At 40.5% G+C, this 25,357-nt stretch overlaps 1 protein-coding gene across 1 annotated transcript in view; it reads right to left on the bottom strand.

The window, feature by feature from the left end:
• The window catches only part of LOC103378645 (neural-cadherin), a 230,504-nt gene that overhangs the window by 128,537 nt on the left and 76,610 nt on the right, over positions 1-25,357 (bottom strand). The window contains exons 8-11 of the mRNA XM_017032353.2: positions 4,940-5,112; positions 1,529-1,697; positions 1,013-1,183; positions 619-791 (exon numbers count right to left, since the gene is read on the bottom strand). Of these exons, the coding sequence (XP_016887842.1) occupies positions 619-791; positions 1,013-1,183; positions 1,529-1,697; positions 4,940-5,112 (686 nt within the window). The remainder of the gene's footprint in view (positions 1-618; positions 792-1,012; positions 1,184-1,528; positions 1,698-4,939; positions 5,113-25,357) is intronic.

The raw sequence follows: 25,357 nt of genomic DNA on the forward strand, positions 1-25,357 counted from the left end.
TCCCCAACACTTTCAGGTCAATATGCACCACATCATGGTAGGTCACACTCTGACCGGCTGCACCCTCAATTGGTATCTCGGAGGGTTGTTGCTTCAGAGGATGGTTGCACCAGTATTTATAGGTAATACTAGTTATTTGGAGCCAGAGTCAATGAGAGCTCTTCACTTCATCCCATTGATTTCCACCTCCCCTTCATTCCTGGGGCCCACTAAAGGGGTGCCCTCTTTTGCATCCCTGATATTGTTGACCTGCAGGGGTCTTGTTCCTTGCCCATCATTGCCCCGGTCACAATGGGCTCTAGTTTTTTAAAGGCTGAGCTCTGTTCGGCGTGTTTTCATAGTATATGTATGACTACAATGACTACAGTATATGTATATACATATATTATAAATGAATACATTAATTAATTAGGTTTCAGTGAGAGATGATAGCATGTAAATGGATTATATTCAAAATATTACCATGTGTTATATTTAGCAAATCTTGTGACTCGTACAAATACGATAATTATTGTGTGCAAGGCAACAGTGCTGATCTTTACAACACATTTTTGACAGACAGGTTCGACACTGTGACATGTAGTCGGGAGAAGGTGATAATTATGTGGTAAAAGGTACCTGCGATATAGGTTGGTTGACAAAAACCCAGCCGGTGAGAGGGTTGACCCTCAGATATTCTGGTTCTTCATTAGACATTGAGTACGTTATAGCGGCATTGGTGCCAAAGTCATCATCATGAGCTGCCACTCGCAGGAAACTGGTACCGATCATGGTGTCCTCACGGAGAAAATCTGTCCAAAAAGAATAGAGTCTCATTTATATAGAATTTTAAAGTGACTTTTACAAACTACTGCCCCTTTTTCACCATCACAACAGGAGAGTAGCAGGGTCTCTGTCCTTGTGACTGAAAAGCTAAACTCACTAATGGTTTCTATAGACCTTAGCACAAGAGGTTCGATGAATATGGAATTTAGTTCTGTTAGTATTAATTTAATATAGAAAGTCTACTTACACTCATATCGGATGTTCTCAAACTTAGGACTGTTGTCGTTCTCGTCCAGGATAAAAATGTTGAGCTGACAGATACCTATCAGCGGGTCACCCGCTTGATCTGTGGCTGTGACTGTTACAGCGTACTCACGCTGACGTTCACGGTCGAACTTTCTTGCTGTCACCATGACTCCTGCACAGACCCAACACAGGGAAGTGGATCAAACAAACCAAAGGTCACCTCGCAGTACAACAAAAAGAACAAGATGGATAGATAGAAATGTAGGAACAAGACAATGTAAAACAACAATATAAAAGCAAAACAAAAATCACACAACATAAAGAGGAGCTTATGGGAAATGTTAGCGTCAGAGTCGTGGTTAATTAGTCAGAGGGAATTTGAAAGCTTGAGGGGAGAGCAGCTCAGAGCTTGAGGCACTGTTGCGGATAAACAGACAGGTACCAGCAGCAGGTAGCATGTACATCAGTCAGTTCTGTGGATTAGTGTCAGCAGGAGTGAAAACAATGTTTTTAGTACCTGTGTCTGGGTGAATACTGAACGCAGGCACAGTCGAGTCTTTGTGCATGAAGCCGTACGTGACCTTCCCATTGGAACCCTCATCAGCGTCCACAGCATGGACCTGTAAGACAAATGTCCCTGCTGGCTGGTTCTCCAGGACTGAGGTGCTCTCCCTGTACTGTTGGCACTGAGCAGAGAAAGGGAGAGGTTTTTTTATGATTTTTTAAAGTCATTTGTGAAAAAAAAAGAACTAAAAAAGCCAAGAATGTATCCTTTAGTTATAAAACCTTTGTTTTGACAGACCAGCACTGATCAACACAACATGATCAAATTCTAGATCAAGGTCACAAACAAAGACCTTCAAAATAAACTTGTAAGAATCTTGGTGCCGTCTGGTATACATTTGAGTATCTGGTGTCCACAAAGCATTATGAGAAAATTTAGTTTATTATCACCACAGAATGAACATTGAAGGAGCGTTTTTTGAATGTTCCTTCACTAGTCTTAACCTCACCGAACATAGGATTTTAGTTTCTTCTCCTTCTAAACGGACATTCTCTGGAGGCTTAAGATGACTCCTGAAAAATCAACACTTGAAGTTTCTCCTGAATTTACAAACAAGGACAAATTTCAGATTTCAGATGTTTTTTTTTTCAAGGACATGAAAGCATGAAACATCAAGAGTCAGCCCTAAAAATGCCAAAGATCAGAGCATCAATTTTTAATCCGATCAATTCATTCTGAACTCTATCTTTTTATGCATTTTATTCGAGTAAGCGATCATCCTGGTTGCTACTGCGTCAAAACCCCATCATGCATGAGGAGGTGTTTAGGGCCAGTCATCACTTACAGCAATGCTGGTGTTTTAAGGTCAACCGTACAATGTTGGTATGTAGTATGTAACAAAATCTAACCTATTTTTTAAGTGTTCAACAGTTACAAAGCCTATTTAGCTGCACAATTATGAATGATTCACTTTTTAAAGTTACCATCAGGGATCAGATATTTAAAAATGCATTCATTAGTTACAGCTGGTGGTTGTATTGCCATTTATTCTCCAACACTGAAGTAAATTAAAACAACTGCCGTCCGTAAAAAATTTAATCTATGTCCAACACTGAAGTAAATTAAAACAACTATGCCGTTCGTAAAAAAATGTAATTTATATTTTACACAAAACCGTTTCTGGATCCAGTTCGTTTAAATGATGGACTTTTTGATGTCAACATTTGAAACCTTAATTAATATTTGCCTCTGTTACATAAACCATCCACAGCGAGCAGCAGATAGTCAGCAACTGTCCACAGTGAGCTAAGACAACTGATCTATATCATGAACAGAAACGTAGGAAAGTCTGTGGTTTTAAAACTTTTCAAATAGGTCGACCAATCTTTCAATACCATTTCACAACATTTTTAACAATTTAAAGACTAAAACCTTTGTAGTCCACAGAAGAAAAAAATCACAGGAATGTAAAGGATATGGATCAATCAGACATATAGACAAGGGTCCAAAGAGAATATCAGAGATTTAGGCTCACAGCAGATCATGACTCTGTGAGCTGAATTGATTTTTATATAATGCCAGTGGACCTTGCAATTCATGTAACTGCATCAATATATTGTGTGTACCTCACTGTATGATGTGTGTAATGAAATGGAGCTGCTTTTAATCTGTCTTGCGTTTTTTTTTTAATCAATCACTGCACAATGACACACAATAAACTCATTCTACATTCTAGTGCAGGTTTTGTTAGATTGTTATCATTTGGGGGTTTTGGGGAGGTAGAGGGGGGTAAGGGGGTGGGTCTGATCTGCTGCTCTCAGACCTTGCCTAGTGTTCTTCCCTGTGTCTCTCTTGGCCCAATGAACCAGGACTGAGAAGCTCAGGATGGCTGTGGTGTGTTATTAGAGCCAGCATTCAAACAAGATAAAGGGGCTTTTCTGCTTCACTGTCCTGCTGCTGCTGCTGCTGCAGTTACTGCTGCTGGCTGATCGCCACAGAGGAAACAGCAGCTAGTCTGGGATGTCTTGATTAAGCTTTTGTTGCTTAGCTGTTCTGGGAACAGTGTTTTTTTTCTTTTTCTCGGAACTCCTCAACAGACTCTCAAGTGTTTTCTCACTTTTTCTGCCATATTGTTCATGAGAAATAAATCATTATTGCACTACTTACAGAAACAGCTAAGTATTGGCCATGTCAAACTCCAAAAAAGATCAACCCAGATATAGCAAGTCAAAGGAATAAAGAAGAAAGGAATGGTGATTTTTCTTAGCGCCGTTGTTGCCTTTTGCTCTAGGAGCACAAATGAAAGGATTTGACGATTAAAAAAGTACCCCCATTCAAAAATGAGATGTGGTTATTAAAAAAAAGGAAGAAACAATGTGAGTGTAGCTGCAGAACAGTGGCGCTCCAAAGCTTTAATTAAAAGACGATGATGTAGGAGGGAGATGAGAGAGCACTGACAAGGGGTCAAGACGCTTTAATCGCTCCTCCAGAGAGGAGAGGCTGAGACGCTTAATAAAGAGAGGAGATAGAGAAGGACAAAGAGACAGGAGGGAGATGGAGGAGAGCTTTGGAGGCAGATAGAAGAATAAGAACTCCGTATCAGAGCCGGAGCAAGAACGATACTGACACTAGTCACTGCCGTGGATGAAGAACACTAACAGCTTCAAAGAGTGAGTTCACATTTGTGGTTTGGAAACTGATGAACATGTTGAAAAGTTGAAAAGGCTGTAAAATCTGGATTGAAATCAATTTCCCCCATTAAAGAAAGTATATGTATGAGTCTAAAAAGCCTAAATAACATTACAGTATATAGATTAAAGTGTGGTAATAAAAGGCTGCAGGTCCACTGCTGAAAAACATTTAAATTATGTTATGGGATTTGGGTGGCGACTGCTGGCCCCGCGACCCGGTAACGGATAAGCGGATGAAAATGGATGGATGGATGGATGGATGGATATTTTAAAGCAGTACTTCTCAAATAGTGGGGCGGGCCCACCCAGGGGAGGGAGGGGAGCACGCTAGACATCAGTGCACCACTGCTGTAATGCTTGAATGATAACAAGCCTCCAGTCACTAGGTGGCAGCAACTCATACAGTGGTTTGTACTTGTTATCAGGTTCTCAACAGTATTTCAATTTGTGGGGGTGTGGGTCGGTGGGGGGGGCGTGAAAACATTTCTGTCCTCAAAGGGGGGCATGACAGAAATTAAATTGAGAACCACTGCCTGAAAACCTGAACGTTTTATCAGAAAAAGAAAAAAAAATAGCCATAGTTACAGACCCAATACAAAATACAGAGGTTAGAGAAGCATTGGTATAAATCATGTTTTTTTTTTTAAAAAAACCAAATGAACCATAAAGTCACAAATACTTCACATATTCAAAAATATCTTCAAGTTGATCACAGCTGTAAATCTGGTGTTACCTTCTCAAAAACAGGTTTGTTGTTGTTGACGTCATCAACTCCCACAATGACCTGTGCCGTCGAGGACAGGGGCTGAGGTCCACCTGACGAGTTATCATCCGTAGCTGTGACGTTCAGGATGTACTCTACTCCCTGGAGGCGAGGAGGAGGACTGGACCGCAGACGGATCAAACCTGAGGCCCAAAACATAAACATTGTTCTTACAAGGCCGTTAAAATACTATTTCTATTGATATGACTTATAATATTCTGTTTGTTCTCTGTATAGTACAACAGAGGTTTGCTCTTTACTGCATCAAGGTTTACCTATAAAGTCCACGACAAGGGGACCACAAATGTTTAGTGAGAAGTTGTACACTATAAAGGGGAACTCAACATGTCCCACAATGCACTGTGAAATCTGGAGTACATCTATAGCGTGCACACTAGCTATGCAATGTATCCCATGATGCTATGCAGTAGCGGCTGGAGAACATGGCGGACCGAGGAGCAGAATCCGTCTGTCGGTTGTAATTGTGTGATAGTAATGATGCAATTAATTGCGCGCCAAAGTAGTGTCTGAAACCCTCTTTCATTTAACTAGTGAGTCCACTATAAAGTGTATATATAAATGGCTATTCAGGGAGTACGGAATGAATAAGCGATTTCCGAAACTTTTCGCAATGTTCCACCACTGACTCTACCTGAGAAAAAACAGGAGATTTTGATCGCTGCTGCCTCTGACCAGTTCAGCTGGTTTTGTATACGATATTTCTCATTACAGTTATTTCAATGGTACAGGCTCACTTTATGAGGCAGCATCGAACCACCAGCTCGTGCTATTCTAGTAACAAAAATGCTAATTGCTAATGAGGTCAAAATGGTTTCAATTTCAGATTACCTACAAAAAGAAAACCACTGTCTTACTGTGAGGTGGAAATGTAAATTCCATGACATAATATTGTTAAATTTTTAACAGAAATAAATTAGTTTCACTTGAATCACCATACACAAAATTTGTGATTTTACATCAAGACACAGTGAATGTGATTATTTCCTGCTCTTGTTCTGCAGATTTAGGATTGGAAATATTTCAGATTTCCTTTGTTTAAATGTGATAAAAGACTGTAGAGTGATTTTTGCTTTGAGATACGAGTAAAGATTTGAGATACGAGCACGACACCGACGCTAGGCGGCGGAGCACTCGGAGCAGCCCACGCCACCTCATTCATTCACTTCACGTGTTCGCTGACTTCCGTACTTTCAGTCTTTCATATTGTATTTGCATTATCTACGTGATTTTCTCTCTATTTTGTGCATTATTCTTCATAATAGTGACGAGTCCTAAGAGAGTGAGTGGTAAGGATGGTAGTGAGAAGAAGAAACGCATGATGACCATGGAAATAAAGCATGAAATTGTCAATAAATGGTGTGGTGCCCGCTTAAGAAAGAACACAAAACAAAAAAAGCAAAAAAGCAAAATTAAGTTAAGTTAATTTACATTGTTTTTAGCACTAATAAGGGAATTTTTCAGAGGGCTAGAACAGATCTTTTTTTTTTCTTATGGGAAAAAATGATTTGAGATACAAGCACCTGAAACATAACGGAGGTTGCACTGTATAAGGCAACACTGATTTAATGGGTAACACACTAAATATGCCTTTATACTGTACAAATGGAAGGTTACTTAGATTTTATTATGTATACACACATACATTACTAATTTACATTTGTAGAACAGGGCTTCAAGTTTGAAGTTGTACCAAATCTCTGATATATAAAATAAGTAATAAATTAATCAACACATCTAAAATGTGCTAATGCATAAGGGAGAACCAGGACGGAAATAAACCACACTTTGGCTCACACCTGCTCTGGTGTTAACAGAACAGGTGAAAAACATGAAACTGAGATGTGAAATACAAAAAAAAAAAAAAAAAAGAAAGAAAGAAAGAAAGAAAGAAAGAAAGAAAGAAAGAAAGAAAAAAGAAGTATAAACAGTTGCGAGAAGTTCTTCCTGATAAGTTGAAGTGATAAGGTGGTGATTCTATTTGGGTTTCTGTTTCATCCTGAGTCTCCCTCTTCAGTCTGATGTAGGCGTCTCATCTGCATCCCACTCTGCTGCTCCTGCTGCTGTGAATGACTCTCACTGCTCCCACTCTGTATTCACATCACTGCGTGCTGCTCTGTTTGCTCTGTCTGTGTGTGTGTGTCTGTGTGTGCATGTACTGACTGTGCACACATGCGCTTATTACATCCTCCTTATCTTGACAAACAGGGACAGGTACTATCGCTATCGTGTGTTCCTCTGGGCGCTGCAGAGACACTGAAAAATTGGAGTCGTATGTATGCTACATACGCTCAGCATGTGCATGCGTCTGCGGGTATATGTGTGTGCGTGCTACAATTGTACTTCAAGCTCCATATGTCTTAGCAGCTAACCGAGTGTTCACACGGTCTTGCTCGTAATGAGATCAATTCGCAGTCACATCGGTCACTTTTATAGACACACCTGTTGCAAAGAAATGCCGAGGCAGATGCAGCATCAACCAATCACGTGACAGCAACTCTCAGTCATTTGGAAGTAAAACCGCTAGAGGTTGTCACAATAAAACAGGTTTTAGAAAAAAATGTCCCCAAAGAGACCTGTTAATGTTACAGGATGGTAGAGAACTCACTAAAAAAACCCCAAGTCCAGCGCTCCCTTAGCTAAAACTCACTCCAAAACAGATTGTAGGGAGTAGATCTTCCAGTCTCCAGGCTCATGGTTTTAAAGCTGTACATGTACAGTTACGGTGTCATGTGTGCATAAGTGTTTGTTTGGGTGTGCGTTGTGTGTTTTCTTGTTGCACAAGAGATGGAAGATTTCCATTGAGGGGGCGTCTGCCTTAAGGTGTTTGTCACAGTCGCCGGTTTCCTAGCATTGCTGACGGTACCTCTGTATGTGTTTATGTGTGTGTGTGGTTGTGTGTTTGTGTGTTTGTGTGTGAATGTCTGTGTGTTTTAGTTGTGTGGGTGTAAAAGGAGGAAGCACTGCCTGGAGAATGATGTGTCACATGCTTGTGACAGAAACATAAATGTATTAAAAATACTCTCTAGCAGTCGAAAACACACGCATGCACGCACACACACTGTACATGTACACGAGTGCATTTTGAATATTCGGCATAAATTAAATAAATAAATGAAGTACAGTGACTTATTCTCTGAAGATGACTGTGGTTCTCATGTGAGTGTGTTTCTTTTATCCTATTTTTGGTGTGTGTAACCATCCATCCATCCATCCATTTTCATCCGCTTATCGGGTCACGGGGGCAGCAGTCTCCACCCAAATCACACTGCACCATACCAACCCCCTAAACCTTCCTGCAGGTGGTGAGTCCACTGGAAGGTACCAACCACCCTAACCGGGATTTGAACTTGACCAGGAGGTGAACCCTGGGGTTCCACACCAATGACAGAGACATTGCCTCTGGGCCAAAGCGCCACTGGTGTGTAACCATTTGTGCTTAGAAAAAAAACAAACAAACCTCTACCTGTGTTGGATTAAAGCAACTTTCTCTTATGGGCCCCCTATTGGTTAATATGAAAATTTAATATTATTGTCAGATATCCATTTTACACCACCTTCAACCAAATCAGTTTTTTTGACAGTCTCTTGTTAAACATTTATGGCATTGGACCACATGATGCGTTACGTTTCATTCATTTGTTACATCTGTGCACCCCCTACTTTGGGAACCTCTTGATTAATGATTGGGATGAGCTACTGTTTTGGCTGGATACAGTGACAGCTCTGGTGTAGCAAAGTGTTAGGTTGATTCAAAATGATAATTTGGAGGAGCTAGGGTATAAAGTAGAACATCAATGGTATGAATGGAGCCAGATTTTCATATTCTCATACAGTTTATATACAGATTCCAAGAGGTCATCCAGTAGCAACAACAGAGTTCGTGTTCCATGTGGGGGAAGTTAGCATGCATCATTATACAGATGATTCTGCTAGGACAGGAGAAAGTGGGACGTTTTGTTCATGCTGGAGGGTCTGCAAGGGATTTTTTTTTGTCCCAGGAGAAGGTTGGAGCCTTACCTTTCCCGTATGTGTGAGGTAGATGACCTGGTATCTCTAGTTTTCATATTTATTTTTACAATTTATTCTTAAACTCTGTATCTCCTGTCAGCACAGGTGAGGAGCTCACCATCAAGTGAGGATGGTGATATCAGAGACAAAATTAGACCAAATTAAGAGAATCGAAGTTTTTAATCTACATAGACCACTTGCATGCTCATAGTACAAGCACGGGCAAACTAAGGCTCGGGGGCTAGACGAGGCCCGTTCAGCTTTTTAATCCTGCCCGCCAAACTTTTCCAAGTTGCATAATTTATTTATATTATCATTATACTTCTGCCTTTTCCCTGCAATACCAACGTTTCCCCAATAGATGGCATAGGTAATGATAAAAGCATTTTAGCATTTTAACCTTTATGCATGACTTTAACATGTCATTTATCTTAGTTCACACAAACCCTCCATCTATCTGCTGCTGACCCGGCCCCTCTGTACAATTGTGGACCGTGAGTCAAAACGTTTGCCCACATCTGTCATAGTAGAAAACCCATTTGAAAATTATTGATTCTATTGGACTGAAAAAGGACTTGGTCGAGACAATACACAATCCGGCATTTTCAATAAATAGGTGCTGTCATACTTCTACACCAAGATATCGTGGATTCTGCCGGCATGTTTATAATGATCATAGTACATACTGCCGGCATGTTTATAATGATCATAGTAGTAGTATCTGTGGTGGAAATGTGACTCAAGCCAATGGTCAAACTGGGACAATGAGGACTTTTTTGGACAGGTTTTCTCAGTGCTACCAGACCTCTCCATGTACTCAACTTCATTTTACGAGTGCACTTTAACTGCTGAAATATCCTCCTTTAGACCATTGTTGACCACTGATCTTTTTTATATTTAGAAAAAAAATAAACCTCCACCCAACAGTATTCACAATTCATACCCTTGTATAGATTTCTTTTTAGTCAACAACAAGCTGTTAATTTCCATTTCTGGCTGTAAGTACAACCATATTGGTGTATCAGACCATGGCCACCATCTGTAGAAATGTTTATTTTAAGGGGTTCTCTACCACAATACCCTTGTGGGTTTTAGATACCCATTTACCACTCCATAACAACTTTGTTGAATTTGTTTCTAAGCGGTTAGATTTATTTTTTAAACTAATAAAATTCCAGCGGTAACAGCTTCTGAGTTGTGGGAAACAACAAGGGTTTTTATTAGCGGGAAGCAAATTGCTTACAAAGCTTACCAGAGAAAATCTAGGAGAGAGAAATTGGAAAAGCTCTCGCAACGTGTCGACTCTCAATATGCAAAATTGACAGATAATTCCAAGGAGCGTATGACTTTACAAGGTGAATGAGATTTTATCGTGTCACAGCACATTACCGAACTTTTACTATATTCAAGATTCACATTTTATGAAGAGGCGAAAAAAGTACACCAGACACATTGAGTACATCAAATATCTGCATCTCATTTAATCCCTCAAATTAAGACTGGATTAGGTATAACATCTTACCCGCTTGAAATAAAAACAACAATTTTATGATATTCTATACATTTCTATATTTGTCTGATACCTCTGCAGAGTTCGTCTCCTTTTCTAATTGGTTCACAACTCCCAAGCTAAATCAGGTAGCAGCTGTGGACCGGGATCCTCCCTTGTCTGCAGCTTCTTACTAATCAGGAAAACTTCCCCAAACTATGAACCAGGTTTTTATTTCTTTGCTTTCAAAGACAGATAAGACAGGTTATTTGGAGTAAAGACACTTTTTTTTTATTCTTAGTGGTTTATATTCCTTCTACAGTGTTTTTTTTTCTCCGGAGGCTCTGAAACCTCTGGATGCTAAGAAGACATTTTATCAAGTAGATCAAAAAAATTGCTTCATAGGTTAGATTACTGTACTGTATACTTGTCCACAGGCTACTGCGAGCATGTTTAAAACCCAGTTTAAATTATTGGGTTACGAATGGGGAAAATTGAGGACCCTGTGTCATGGCTAATTGTTGAAACTTTACTTTACTCACCCTTGTACACTTCTATTTCTTGTTATGCCAATAATGTCATAGTGTCCTCCAGTATTAAATATGGTTGAGATTTGCTTTTATATTAAAAATTCAATAAACATTGTTGAAAGTGAGTAATCAAATCAAGGCGCCAAGTATCAATATTTTAACAATGAACATAAAGTGGTTCTAAACAGAATCTCTCACAAAAACTGGCTGAAATTTTTCATGCCTCAACATGGTGGGATCTGGCATAAATAAGTGAGTGGAGTCGTCTTCCAAACTTCAGAAGAAGAAAATGAAGGAAATGGATGGAAGATTAGCAAACAGCAGAGAAAAACATGAAACGTGTTAAAGGAAAATTCCAGCGTAACTAAACAGGGGTCTAATGCACCTTGACGTGGGGGAGAACACATTTCCACAAACTTTCCAAGCAATCAACTGTACCACCGGCAGTAAAATAACAAACTTATGCAGTCTATGTTCCTGTGCACTAACCACGATCAAGAATGCCACTAATAGTCATAAATGATGCTCGCAATAGCGCCATACTTCATCAAAAGTACAAATAGGGTCCCAGCACATAAAGGGAGGTGTCAGACTTTGGCTAGTTTGTTAAATTTGATTTCTGAGTCACCAACTCTTGCCCAGGATGCTAACAACAACAGACCTTGACATGGCAAATTAAAGGTAGCCATTGATCAATGCATACGAGAGGAGGTAAGAGTACCATTTAAAACAAACCAAGATTTAAGATGCCTTTATTTGTTGCATGTCACTTGTACAAGTACCCAGACAATAAAATGTCTGTAAAATGTGTGTGCTGTGTCACAATGACAAATAATTTACTTTCACTTCACTCATTCAGAGAGGCTGTTTTCTTTTTACGATCTTGAATGCGTGAGTGCCAATGAAATCGTGAGTATAGAGGGACTACAGGAGACAACTCAGGATGCAGCCTTGGGGGGCCCGGATGTTAACGGTGCAAGGGCTGGAGGTGTGTTTCCCTATCCTCACCACCTGAGATCTGTTGTCTGGAAAGCTCAGGACCCAAGAGTAGAGGGGAGAGTTTAGCCCCAGTTCTCAGAGTTTGTAGACCAGTGTAGACTATGGCAGAGGTGGGACCAAGTCATTGCTTTGCAAGTCATAAGTAAGTCTCAAGTCTTTGCACTCAAGTCCGAGTCAAATCTCAAGTCAAGACAGGCAAAGTCCGAGTCGAGTCCAAGTCAAGACTAAAACGTGTCAAGTCAAGTCCCAAGTCCTTACGTTTCTGTTTCGAGTCCTTTTAAACAAAATAATAATATATTTACACAGATCACTTTGGGTTTTGGAGAAAGTATCAAGTCTTGTCGAGTCAAAGGGCTCAAGTCCAAGTGAAGTCACGAGTCATTGATGTTAAAGTCCAAGTCGAGTTGCAAGTCCCCTTACATTTTGTCAAGTCGAGTCTAAAGTCATCAAATTGATGACCCGAGTCTGACTCGAGTCCAAGTCATGTGACTTGAGTCCACACCTCTGGCCTATGGTATTGAATGTAATAGGCAAAATGAAGTGGGTCAAAAAGCTTAGTAATGAAGCACAGATGTAGCCCTTAATCAGTCTCTCAAGGCACTTCATTACCACAGGCGTAAGAGCCACGGGGCAATAGTCATTTAAATCCACATGGCTGGATTTCTTCAGGACAGGACACTCAGAAATCGTGGAGTGAGCCAGCAACAGGTTGAAGATGGTGGTGAACACCGGTGCCAACTGCACACATCGTGATTTTAATACGCGGCTGAGAAAGGCATCAGGCTCAGCAGCTTACCTGCTGTTCACTCACAGGAGCGCTCTCCTTACATCATACTCGGAGATGCACAGGGCACAGCCTTCACCATAGTCCATGCTGGACTCCTCAGTGGCAGCGGTGGAAGCTCCGCAGGCAGAAATCCCACGCTGTGTAAAGTAAACATTTAACTCCTCTGCCAGCGAAGGATCAAGAGCAGCTTGCGAGTCTTTCCGTCCTCTGTAGTCTGAAATGTCCCGTAATCCCTGCCACATGCGTCTGCTGTCCCGATAGGTCAGTGAAGCCTCCACTTTGTCTCTGTGGCGATGCTTGGCAGCCTTCATTTCCCGTCCCACCTTGTATGACAACACCCTGTATGGTACCATGGTACTGGAGACAAGTCCCTCGTTGTAGGCAGCAGTCCGTTCGGTCAGAGTCTCGCAAACAGATTTAATATTCTAAATTCTAAATTCTATTCTTTCGTACTTTGGCCTATTGTTATATTTTAAATTACATTTACAAAACAATGGTGCTTTAAAGGTGCTTTTCTGCTCTATATAGATTTTCCACATCTGATGCTGAATTTTCAGTCAAGCTTCCAAACTTGTCAGCACCTGAACTCACTCACATTAATCTTCCCATCCCCACCTGTATCCTATTATTCTTTTTTTCGTTTGTGATCTGCCCTTATTTCAGAAAGCATAATAACACGACTGGTCGGCTCCAAATTTCTCATTATCCACATGTAAATGAGGTATTGTATAAAGCTCAGCTGAGGCTGTATGAGGAGGAGTAAATGTCAACTGTTTTTTTATGGAAACACTGTTGTTTAAAAAGCAATAAATATAATTATAAAAAAACAACATATTAAAAAACAAAATCGAATAAGAACAAAGAAAAGAAACTGAACACAGACCTAGCCAAAGGTCAATTAAGTTAAATATAAATGGAAAACTTTGAACATTTTACTTACTGATGACAGAAGCAATTATAATTATTTAAATATATCTACAAATGTACATCTGCGGCCCTAAAATTGAACAGGGGGGCCAGGTCAGGAGCAGATAGATGGAACATTGGTGTGAACTAAGATAAATGACATGTAAAAGTCATGCATAAAGGCTAAGATGCTAAATTGCTTTTATCATCTTCTACGCCATTTATTAGGGAAACGTGGGTATTACAGGGAAAAGGCAGAAGTATAATGATAATGTAAATAAATTATATCATTTGGAAAAGTTCGGCGGGGCAGATTAAAAAGCTAAACGAGCTGCATTCGGCCCCCATTCGGCCTTAGTTTGCCAATGCCTGGTCCACCTGTTGTAACCTACTGTACCTTACAAACACCTTTTGGACCAGGTGCTGCAGCCACATGCTACATATGCTAGCGCTTATCTGGATGATGTTATCACCCACAGTGGCGTTTAGTTAGTCAGAACATCTACATCATGTTGTGGTGTTGCATGAGGCAGGGTTCCTTTCTCGTCCTTCTTATCATCATCCGGGTGATGGAGGTATGTGGACATACTGTACGTGAAGAGTGATCAAAATGAGTTTGATGATACCATATAACACAGACTGGCATTAAGTGAGCTCGCAGCACAAAGGAACACACAGACAAGGCGCAGACCTGCAGACACAGAGGGACTAAGGAGCTGAGACCTTTTAATTAATATAATTTCATTTGAACACGTGTTAAAAGTCATTATCTGCCTTTTAACATTCTGCCTTAGCAGAACACTTAGTCCATCATTTCTCCTGACAACCTAAGGCCAATGCCAAGGATGTTTTTAACCCTTAGACTTTACGCTCAAGTTTATTGGCTCCTCGCTATTAAAAAAAAAAGACACTGCAGCAGATAATTATGATTTTAATGACTCGAAACGGAATGTTTAGAGGGTGTGACCTGAAGTTGTACAGATGAAGCCACACAGAACGTATGAGCTCTCTGTTCCTGCCAGGCTACATTGTTGCGTGTACTTTATACAGCATACCAAAGGACCAACAAAATGCATACTAATGCATCTTTCATACCACGCTTATGATTTGTTATACCATGATGCATTTCTACGGTAGCCAAAATACCCTTTTCAAAATCAACATAATTTACTGTAACTAAAATAAACTAAAATAACTATCAACATAATTTACTGTAACTAAAATACTCCCTGAGCTGAAAAAGACCTTGACAATTTGATGGTAGCTAATTTAAATATAAAGAGGAAGAAATGGGAAGAAATAGGTGATCATCAGGGTTTTGAAAGCGTTTTAAAGTAGTGCAGGTATTTTGCGCCATCACTGCCTCCTACAAGGAGAAAGGCGAAAATCAGGATTGCGGCAATTACGGAGGGATAAAACTGATGTCTCACACAATGAAGATCTGGGTGATCATTGTAGACCAGAGACTGTGGGAAGTGACTACCATCGGTGAAGAACAGTTCGGGTTCATGCCAGGAAGGAGCACTACTGATGCTATATCTATGCTTTGTCTGACCATGGAGAAGTATCAGGAAAAGCAGTAAGAAGTCCACTTGGTATTCATTGACCTGGAAAAAGCCTACGATAGAGTCTCACGACAAGAAGTATGGAGATGCACGAGAACAAAAGGAGTTCCGGAGAGGTATGTGAGGCTGTGATGGAGGAGAGGGCCCTGAGGGTGAGCAGAAAGACAATGTATGGCGTTCAACGTGGAGGCAGAAGCAGATATCAAACTGCAGGACTACACCTTCAAGAAAGTGCAGAGCGTAGAGAAACTGGAGGAAGCTATCTGGTGTGCTGTGCGATAGGAGTATATCAGCCGGAGAGAAAGGAAAGGTCTACAAAGCAGCAGTTACACCAGCTCTAACCTACGGAGCCGAGACGTGGGGTATCAAGAAAACCCAAGAGATCAGGCTGGATGTGGCAGAGATGAGGATGCTACGCTGGGCAAGTGGACACACCCTGATGGACCATGTGGAAAACACCGAGATAAGAGAGAGGATGAAGGTGACGGAGCTGCACCGAAAGGTACAAGAGAAGAGACTGCGGTGGTATGGCCACGTGATGAGAAGAGATCAAGGAGAGTGCTCGAGATGGAGGTGGAAGGACAAAGGAGATAGGGCCGGCCGCAGACCTGGTGGATGGACTGTATAAGAAAAGACCTGGCTGAGAAGCGACAGGAACAGGATGGAACAGGATGGGGCCGACCGACAGTGCTGGAGGTCGATGACCAGCAACCGGGACCCTACTGGAAGTGGGCCAAGCCAGGGAAAGAAGAAGAAGAAGAGGAAGGTATTTTGCGCCACAGAAAACCACAGGCACCATGTTAACATCAAGGCTGAACTATCGTCGCACAAATCACCTGGTGTCACTCAAATGAAAGTGAATTACAGAATGTGCCATTGCCCAGTTGCTTCAAGACATGCATTTCCAGCAAGTGTGTTTAGGTATATACTTTTGTTGTGATGAAGCAATTTTGCAATAAACAACAGCCTTATTTCAAGTGTGAATAACCCCCAGAGACCCTTCTGAGAAAATATGGGTAGTAAAATTCAGACTAAATGGACCACAAAGAAAACATTTCTGACATTTAAAAAAATAATAAATACAACCACATGTCATAGATCTGTATGGTTAAATCCATTCAATGTCACATGAGGAGTGTGTGGTAAATGTGTTTTCTGTTTTGATGAAAAGGAAAACTAAAAATGTTTTCTTTATTTCCTTCCTCACACAACCATTACTTCAACTGCAATGTAAGACAACGTCCAAACAAACAAAGAAAATGAAGAAAGCTGCGAACAATGTAACGATTATTTAACCAGGGTACACATTTTAGAATGCTAGTTTTCTGGACTTTTCAATGACTTCCCCATAACCTTTCATTAAATTTCCAAGACCAAAAATCTAATGCCTTTCAGTTGTACCCCTGAAAATTATTGAGGTGCACAGAGCAAAAAGAAAAGAAAAACAAAACTAAGATTTGGTCATCGGAAATCTGAAAGATTGTGCCTTTAAATCAAACCAGAGACACATCTTAAAAATACAAACTCATTGCATTTGCATTCTTATTCAAACAAAACCTATTTAAAAACAAGATGGGTGTTTGGATTGAGTGTCATTCTTCTATTTTAATAGTAAAACTCTTAAATCTTGTCCCTTTATTGAAATAAGCTGTTTTGCAATATCTACTGTTGGCTTTGATCATTAAAGGTATAAGTACCCACCACAAGTACCTGTGTCACTCGCCTACACTAACATCATAAACCAGATCAGGCATGGGCAAACTAAGGCTCGGGGGCTGGATGCAGCCCGTTCAGCTTTTTAATCCGGCCCACCAAACTTTTCCAAATTATATAGTTTATTTCTATTGCATTGTAGCATTTAGGCCTTTATTAGGCCCGAGAGTCAAAATGTTTGTCCATGCCTGATCTCAAACAAAAAAACATCAGAAGAGTCTGACTCACGCTTTGAAGCGCGATAAAAAATAATAATTAAAAAAACACGAAGAAAGCAATCCAATGTATTGCATACAATCGGCAAATGTAAATGTAATGTAATGTAATGTTTTATTTGTCCGCTCTGCTTGCCAACTAGTTCCTGTATGAAATATGTTTTAACGTCTTACATTGCAATTATGGACCAAGACATTCCTTATGAATTTATGGGACATTACAGAAAATCACCATTGGCTGTGGGCATTGTAAACTGAGAACTGTAATGCTCATCTAGAGAAAGTCAAAAAAAAGACAGCAGGGTTATTTTCTTCTTGATTTACACACATTCTGTTGACGTTGTTTTCATTTACACAGTGTTTTTCACTAAACTTTTTGTTTGTTTAGGGTGTGAGGTCTGTGGAGTTTGTCTGTTCAAAAACATCTAGCACTTCATCAGATTGCTGACAGCTGATATTTCGCAGCTGAGTGGACGTTTTGCCACCAGCAGGCAATAAAACATGTCAGAGGAAAGAAGAAAATCATTCAGTTCCATCTTGTAGAATAAAAGTGATCCATCCAAGAATTTAGAGATTTCAGTCTCGCCCAAATAGAAAACATTACCGCACCTGGAGCCGTGCTGACGGCATTCCAAGTAAAAGTAGCAGAACTGTTGTTTTCGACGAGAAGTGTGAAAGTTTATTAAATACATTTCAGTCTTTATGAAAACAATCAGTCAATCTACTAATAAAAAATGTTTTGGTTTATTCTGTTGATAATCCAAAATAGTAAGAACATCGTTTTTAAAAGACTAGCACCACTCAACCATCTATAAAATCTAGCAAATACAGCTCACTTGAAGGAAACTGGTGGTGCTCCTAAACCTCAGCGACACTGCCCTGGTAACGTGGGACCTTTAAAGTTGACTTTTGTTGGATTTTAAGGTTCAATTATTCTTTTCCTTTCTTTTATAGCTTATGTGTAACTTGTGTGAGTTGTAAAAAACAATAGCTAGTTTTTCAGCCAAATTGGTTGATGCTATTGAATTGCAAATCATCTACCTCAGGTGTGGGCAAACGTTTTGGATCGTGGACCACAGTTGGTCCTAAAATCGAACAAGGGGACTGGGTCAGGAGCAGATAGATAAAACGTCCGCCTGAACTAAGATAAATGTCACGCATTAGGGCGCCATCTATCAGGAAAACGTGGGTATTGCAGGGGAAAGGCAGGTGTATAATGAAAGTATAAATAAATTATGTAATTTGGAAAAGGAGTGTCAGCTAAGGTGAAGGGAATGGTTGAGAGGACGGTGGTGAGACCAGCCATGATGTATGGCTTAGAGACACTAGCAATAGGCAGAAGACAGGAGGCGAAGCTGGAGGTGACAGAGTTAAAGATGCTAAGATTCTCTTTAGGAGTGACAAGAATGGACAGGATCAGGAATGAGGTCATTAGAGGGACACCACAGACAGGAAGGTTTGGAGAAAAAGCTAGAGAAGCCAGATTGAGATGGTTTGGACATGTGCAGAGGAGGGACAGTGGATACATTGGTAGAAGAATGTTAGAGCTACCAGGTAGGAGAAAGAGAGGAAGGCCAAAGAGGATATGCAGTGAGGGAGGACATGCAGATAGTTGGAGTCAGAGTAGAAGATGCAGAGGAAAGGGTGAAATGGAAAACGATGATACGCTGTGGCAACCCCTGAAAGAGGGGCAAGCCAAATGGAATAGAAGAAGAATTAGGAAAAGTTTGGCGGGGTGTATTTAAAGGCTGAACGAGGCCGCATCGGGCCCCCAGCCCCCAGCCCCCTGCCTGACCTACCTAATACACATTTCACCCTATATCAGTGGTGTCAAACTCATTTTGGTTCAGGGTCCACATACAGACTGATTAGATGTCAAATAGGGCGGACCAGTACAATCACAGCATAACTACCTATAAATAACAATAATTGCATGCCCCCACCCCCCTTTTGTTTTCCTACAAATAAATACAAGTATATTAGAAGATATTTGTATTTAATGAAATATAATTTGACAAAACACCTTGTATGTTTGATGCCCCTGCTCTATGAGATACATGGCTAGTGAAACAAAGACAGCCAAAATGTTTTATATCAAGATATCCTCTCCCAGAATATTCAAGAAACAAAGACAGCCAAAATGTTTTATACCAAGATATCTGAATTCATCTATGGACAAATCCTGTAATGCTAACAGTGAGCTGAGTCCCCCAGTAAGTGCCAGCCAGCACTCTATTCACACCTTGGTGGAGCTCATTAGTCACAACAATGACCTGCCGCACAGAGAGTAGGTGAAGCGACCAGTAGACCACTGCAGAGTCAACAACCTGATTCTGAGTTTTTCTTGACGAAAAAGGAGATGATCATTGACCTGAGGAGGAAACACCCCAGTCACTCACCACTCTCCATCAACAGAGCTGAGGAGATGGTCAGTAGCACTGAATTCCTGGGGATGTTGATAACGGACAGTGCGGACTGACCAGTGAACACAACGCCAGCGGTAAAATAGGCACAACAGCGTCTGCATCATCAAACACAGCATCATATCATCAAAACAGCAAGAATGAAATATGCATTCTGCAAATTTCATTCCCTTTACTGTCAGACTGTTCAATGTTGGAGTTGGTGAATGGATCGTCTGTAAGTGTCTGTGGGCGGAGACCTGCGAGGGTTTCTCCTCAGTGCCAGGTGATTGGGGCAGAGGACCTGGGCGCGCACCTGCAGACGATCCATTCACCAGTGTGTGGCGTATTTAAGGTACGGACACCAGGGAGTCGGCACCAGAGTGTTGAACCCTTCATAGTTATTTGTGCATATAAACCTGTTTGTTATGGTATTTGTGGACTATTGTAAATACTGAACGTACGTCTTTCTATCTGTGTCCCTGCACTTGGATCCTACCCACCTACGCTTTCTTTCAAGCCATAACATTGAACTCACAATAGCAACCTCTATGCAACCATTGTGAATTGTTGTTTTCAACCTTGTACTTCCGTTCTCCTTTTATCCACAACGCACTTTAAACTAAACACTATATATTACAATGGAGAACAGGCAGGTGTGCTAACTGCACTATGCAGAATGGCCCTATAGTAGGGCAGTGCTATGACAACGAAATATGTTTATAAGACATTTCCGTGTCTCTATCTAAGGTTCTTTTTTTATTATTTAGACTTTTATATATATACATATGATGACAAGCCTTGAAATCGAAATGAACACAGGTATAAATGCATCCTGTAACTAGGTCAAGCTGTCGATGATTTGCATTGTTTAGCAGAAGGACCCTCTGTTCAGGCCTACGACCCTTAGCAGTTAAATATTAGCATTCAGTTTATGCTAAAGCGCCCAAAGGAAGAGAGCTGAAACGTCTTCAAGAAACCACTGAAGGTTAATTTGCCAGTCTCTGGAATTCATAGGATTTGAGCCTGGAGTAGTCAAATTACATACCAAATGTAACACTAGCCCAGCTCATGTTGTGCTCCAGATCCACATTCTGTAATTGTGGGCCAACGTCAACTCTCAAATGTAATGGATATTAAAATTAGAACCTGCACTTCTTCTCGCACCAGTCACCCCCCCCAACCCTAACAAAGCATTATAACTGTATATATGAAAATTGCACATGATTGATACAAGGCATATTGTGAATTTATCTGCATGAATTATACTAAATTAAATTGGCTGTGAGTGTTTCTCTACATTGTTTACACATACAGTAGGATGTGTTTTTAGGATTGCGCTGACCTTGCTCTTGTTATTTATGTTCATGTTTTGGGTTATGGTTCCTCCACACTTAGTTGAATGACAAAAAGGAGTTGACATTCACTTTGTACGCCTGCTTCATATTAATTTTTTCTCTGTTCATTATTGTGAGTATACATTAGTAAATGGGTGCATATCGTGAAGGCATTGTCACTAATTGGAGCGTGTCAATATTTTTAATATCAGACTCCCGTGACTGATTTAATTAGCTTGCGTTCAACCAATCCTGTCAGTGCAGCAGTGTCAAAATGTCACGTATACGAGAGGAGAGAGAGGAGTTTATTAATGGTAAGCCTTACCGATAACTGGGAGGACAGCAGCTTCTGCAAGGCTAAGGGAATACGGAACTGTCACAAGCTGTTCATATATCCATTCTCCCAAAAAGCCCCGAGGCATTTTTGTTTTAATCACTTATCCAAGAGCCATAAAATCCAGGATATCCAGCCTTTAAACCTTGATGAGAAACCACAACAAATATGAAGAAAGGCCTCACATTTAATTAAACAAGTCCTGAAAAAAAAGGCAGAGGACCATGTTGTACGTCAGAAAAAAATATCAATATATATTGAGTATCGCTAAAACATATTGACTAGATGTGACCATATAGTTCCTGGTACAGTCCACACCCTCTTACTGGTATGATTGATGGGAATGTACTTCATATATGGTGTTGCCCCATCTTCCTGGAACTAGTTCTTATAGTGAAGGGAGGCAAACTCCATAACCACTGCAGTAGTAACAACAGTTCCTGGTAGCACTGTCCCCGGTTACCAGCACTAGTTCCTGTTAGATTGTGAATGGAGACTGTGCAGTGACCCTGAAAATTGGACACTTGTTTCACAGAACAGAAGAAAAACATGTTTTCTAATGATACACTCCGCTGTTCTAGATGAGTCATGGAGAAAGAACTCATGCTGAAGGAATCGAGACAAGAGGCTGGATTTATACGAACACACACAAAGCGCAGATTGTTGGAGCCTGATCTCCATGTCACAAAGAGCAGTGCTACCTACAGTCCTACACTCGTCTGTCTGTGCTGCTGCTGTTACTGCCGCCGCTCCGCACCAACAACTAATGGAGCTAAAAGCCTGGTAGATGACGATGATGAGAGACGAGAGATGAGAGCAGAATCAGCAGCGGGGGAAAAACACTGAGACACAGCGAATGGCTGTAAATAGGACATTGAAAAAGGTTTTAGGACATTTCCAAAAACAAAGCACTGAGTGTCACATATCCACTTGATATTATGTAGAAGAAGTTCAATGCATGTGCAAACTGCTTAGACAGGGCAAATTGTTAAGCAAACATTAACAAGTCTGATGCAATCAATTCTGTGTAGGTGTGTAAAAAAAAAATTGGACACGGCTGTGTTGTGTTCTGTTCAGAAGCCAGCTATCTGATTTTCCGACACTGTGGGAAAATGTATGAAGGGGTCCTTGAATTACATCGGACTTCCCTTTCATCACAATGTGACATAACTCGTTTTTCATCTTAAGTTGAAACTAGTACACTGTACATATGTACCTATGCCACTCACCTACGCTAACACAGAGTTACCATCGTAATCTAGAATAGGGGAGACCAACCAGTCAAAAGGCTAAGAGCCACAATTTTGCTGTCCCATCCCTTTAAAAAAAACTATATAAAACTCCCCCAATCTTTTAAAACTTCTATCTTTTCATCTGTACGAATTGGGTTTTCCCTAAGTAGGTAATGCCCATCTGCATGAGATTCACATAGCGTAAAAAACCACAAACATAAAATTCGACCTAAACCTAAGCGGCGCAATGAAACCGGGCAAAGAGCCGCAGGTAGGACATAACCACATCAGAAGAGTCTGACCTATGCTTGGCAGCAACAATGAGAGGCAAAAAGTTCCCACAAAAAAAAAAAAACAAATGAAAGAACGCGAGTGTAGCACAATCCAATGTATGGAGTACAACTGGCAAATGTAAACAAAGCCATCTCCCCCGCATATAGCGCTGCTAGCAAAATATTGGCCTACTCCACTCGCCAATGAGTGCCCGTATTCATGGGAGATGGCGACAAACCCAGGACCACGTGTACATCTTGTCTCTTGTTGGCTACGGGCCAACTCGTTAAGGAATCTCCATGATGCGGTGACGCATGTGAAGCACTTATGACCATCTTATTATTTCAACCATTTCGTTGTTGACATGATAGATGGAAAAGTTTTATCTAGGTCAAACATGGCCAAACTAGGGCTCGGGGGACAGATCCGGTACACAGGGTGTTCTAATCCGGCCGACCAACACTGGTGTGAAATATGCTTAAGACTGAACATTTCAAATTATGAACCTAATTTTGGTTTTGGTATTTTTTCTGTGCTGCGATTAAAATTCTCGATCCTGCCCTAACCACACACATAAACCAAATGTTTCTGAAGAAAAATTTAGGAGAACTGAGCTTGTTGATTATTGACAATCGTTAGCTGCAGGATTTGTAAATGTAGCAGCATGCAATGCAGCGCTGCCGCTGCTGAATGAGCCCAGGGGAAACAGGCAGGATCTAAATGTACTGTTTTAAAGAGCCCAATATTTGGCCATTAAAAGTGTTTTACGGTTCTTTTAATGGAAGTCAGGAACATTTGATTCCACCCACCGTCTCCAATCCATCTCACTCTTTCTCACTCTTTTCCTGATGAAAGTCCTTTATTGCCTTTCACCCACTTCCTCCTCCTCCTCTCGATAGCGTCTGACAATCAGTGAAGCGATTGTTTTTCCTGCCTCCCAGCAACAGCAGCCGCAACAGAACAGAATCACTCTCCTCCCTCTCCATGTTAATTTGACTGTAACTCACCCTCGCAAAATACACTGTCTCTGCCAGCGATTTAAAGCAGCCATTAGGGTGAGAAGAGTGCAGTCAATATGATGATCACAGTCTCCCTATTAAAACCTATAAACACCACAGCACTGTCAAAGGACAGGAAGGATTTACTGACAGCAGAGGGTAGGTGAGAAAACGAGGCCATAAACAGGATTCCATCTTTTTTTTAGGTACGGTGTCTCGGGCTATGTCAACAAATTTCCAAACAAAGAATGGCAAAAAAGAATGAAGTCAAAGACAGACGATGAAATTATTTTGGCTTTTTTTTTTTTTCACCGGACAGAAACATGAATGGCTTTTAGCTCAGGTTTCCCAAAGGGAAGACATTTACATAAATTGTATAATTTATGATATAAATCTATAGCTCAAAAAGGAACGTTTTGAACAGAGATGGAACTGTGCAGCATTATACCTAGGACTATAAACAATATTATATCATTATTTTATATAAATTATATATATTTTTACTTTTTATGTAATTTTCATTTAAAAATGTAAATATATACGTATATGTACAGTATATAACCGTGCAGAAATGTGTATATTTATGGCTTAATAACAAACTTCCTTTTAGTTCAGCGGGTCACCAATGTGGTGCCCGGGGACACCTGGTAGCCCCCGTGGACTACCTTAGATGCTCATGGGGTATTTTCTAAAAAATAAAAAACTAAAACTAGTCAACAAGAGGGAGAAAACTGTACTTTTACTGTGCTTTTTGAATGAGTTACACTTGCAGTGATATTCAAATGGGTGCAATGGTAAGAAGAGTGTCTAATATTGTATTTCAGCGTATCTCAACACTGGTTTCACAAGTCTCCTCTTATGTTAGAAAAAATTATTTCTGACTGGGATTCCGACACAAAAACCGTAGAAACTTTCTTCACATCATTCACCCCATTGCTTACCAGGATTTAAACATCATGGACAAACAGTTTTCAGAAACATTAGGGGAAAAGAAAGTTCTCATCCCAGCAGCAGGAGCAGAAACAGCTGAGGGCATATAACAGCGACAGCCCTGTTCCCTCTGTTATTTGAGGCATTTTTTTTCTTCTTCCCAGACTCTCTGAGGCACACTTGACAAACTGCACTGCACTCACATTTATACCCCATGTGTAAATATAGCACGGAGTGAAAATAGGTGTTGTGAGGAATAACACAATCTTTGTGAATATTTCAGCGATTGTTCTAAATCCACAGAGGTGATGCACCACGGTCATAACCAACGCCCTGAAGCAAATAAAACGCTCTGAGATTTTTTATTTTTCATTTCGAGTTGTTTGGTAAAAGCCAGTTGCGTCTGGGAGACACGTCTCTAAAGTTGAATATTTATGAGACAGAAAGGTAAATGTAACAACTGTTATTTTTAAACCGTCAAGAGAGTTTAAAGCTTTGCCTTTAGGTGGTTATATCTATGAGTAAAAGCCCTGAGTATACACAGGTAGGAAATACAATTTCATTTCATTTCTGGTAAGTATGGTAGCACGTGGTTATGACATAGTCAGATAAACTATAGTACAAATGCTTTGTTCAGATTTACCTCAAT

Source organism: Cynoglossus semilaevis, chromosome 5 (genome assembly GCF_000523025.1).
Source record: "Cynoglossus semilaevis isolate Cse_v1.0 chromosome 5, Cse_v1.0, whole genome shotgun sequence".
NCBI classification, from domain to species: domain Eukaryota; kingdom Metazoa; phylum Chordata; class Actinopteri; order Pleuronectiformes; family Cynoglossidae; genus Cynoglossus; species Cynoglossus semilaevis.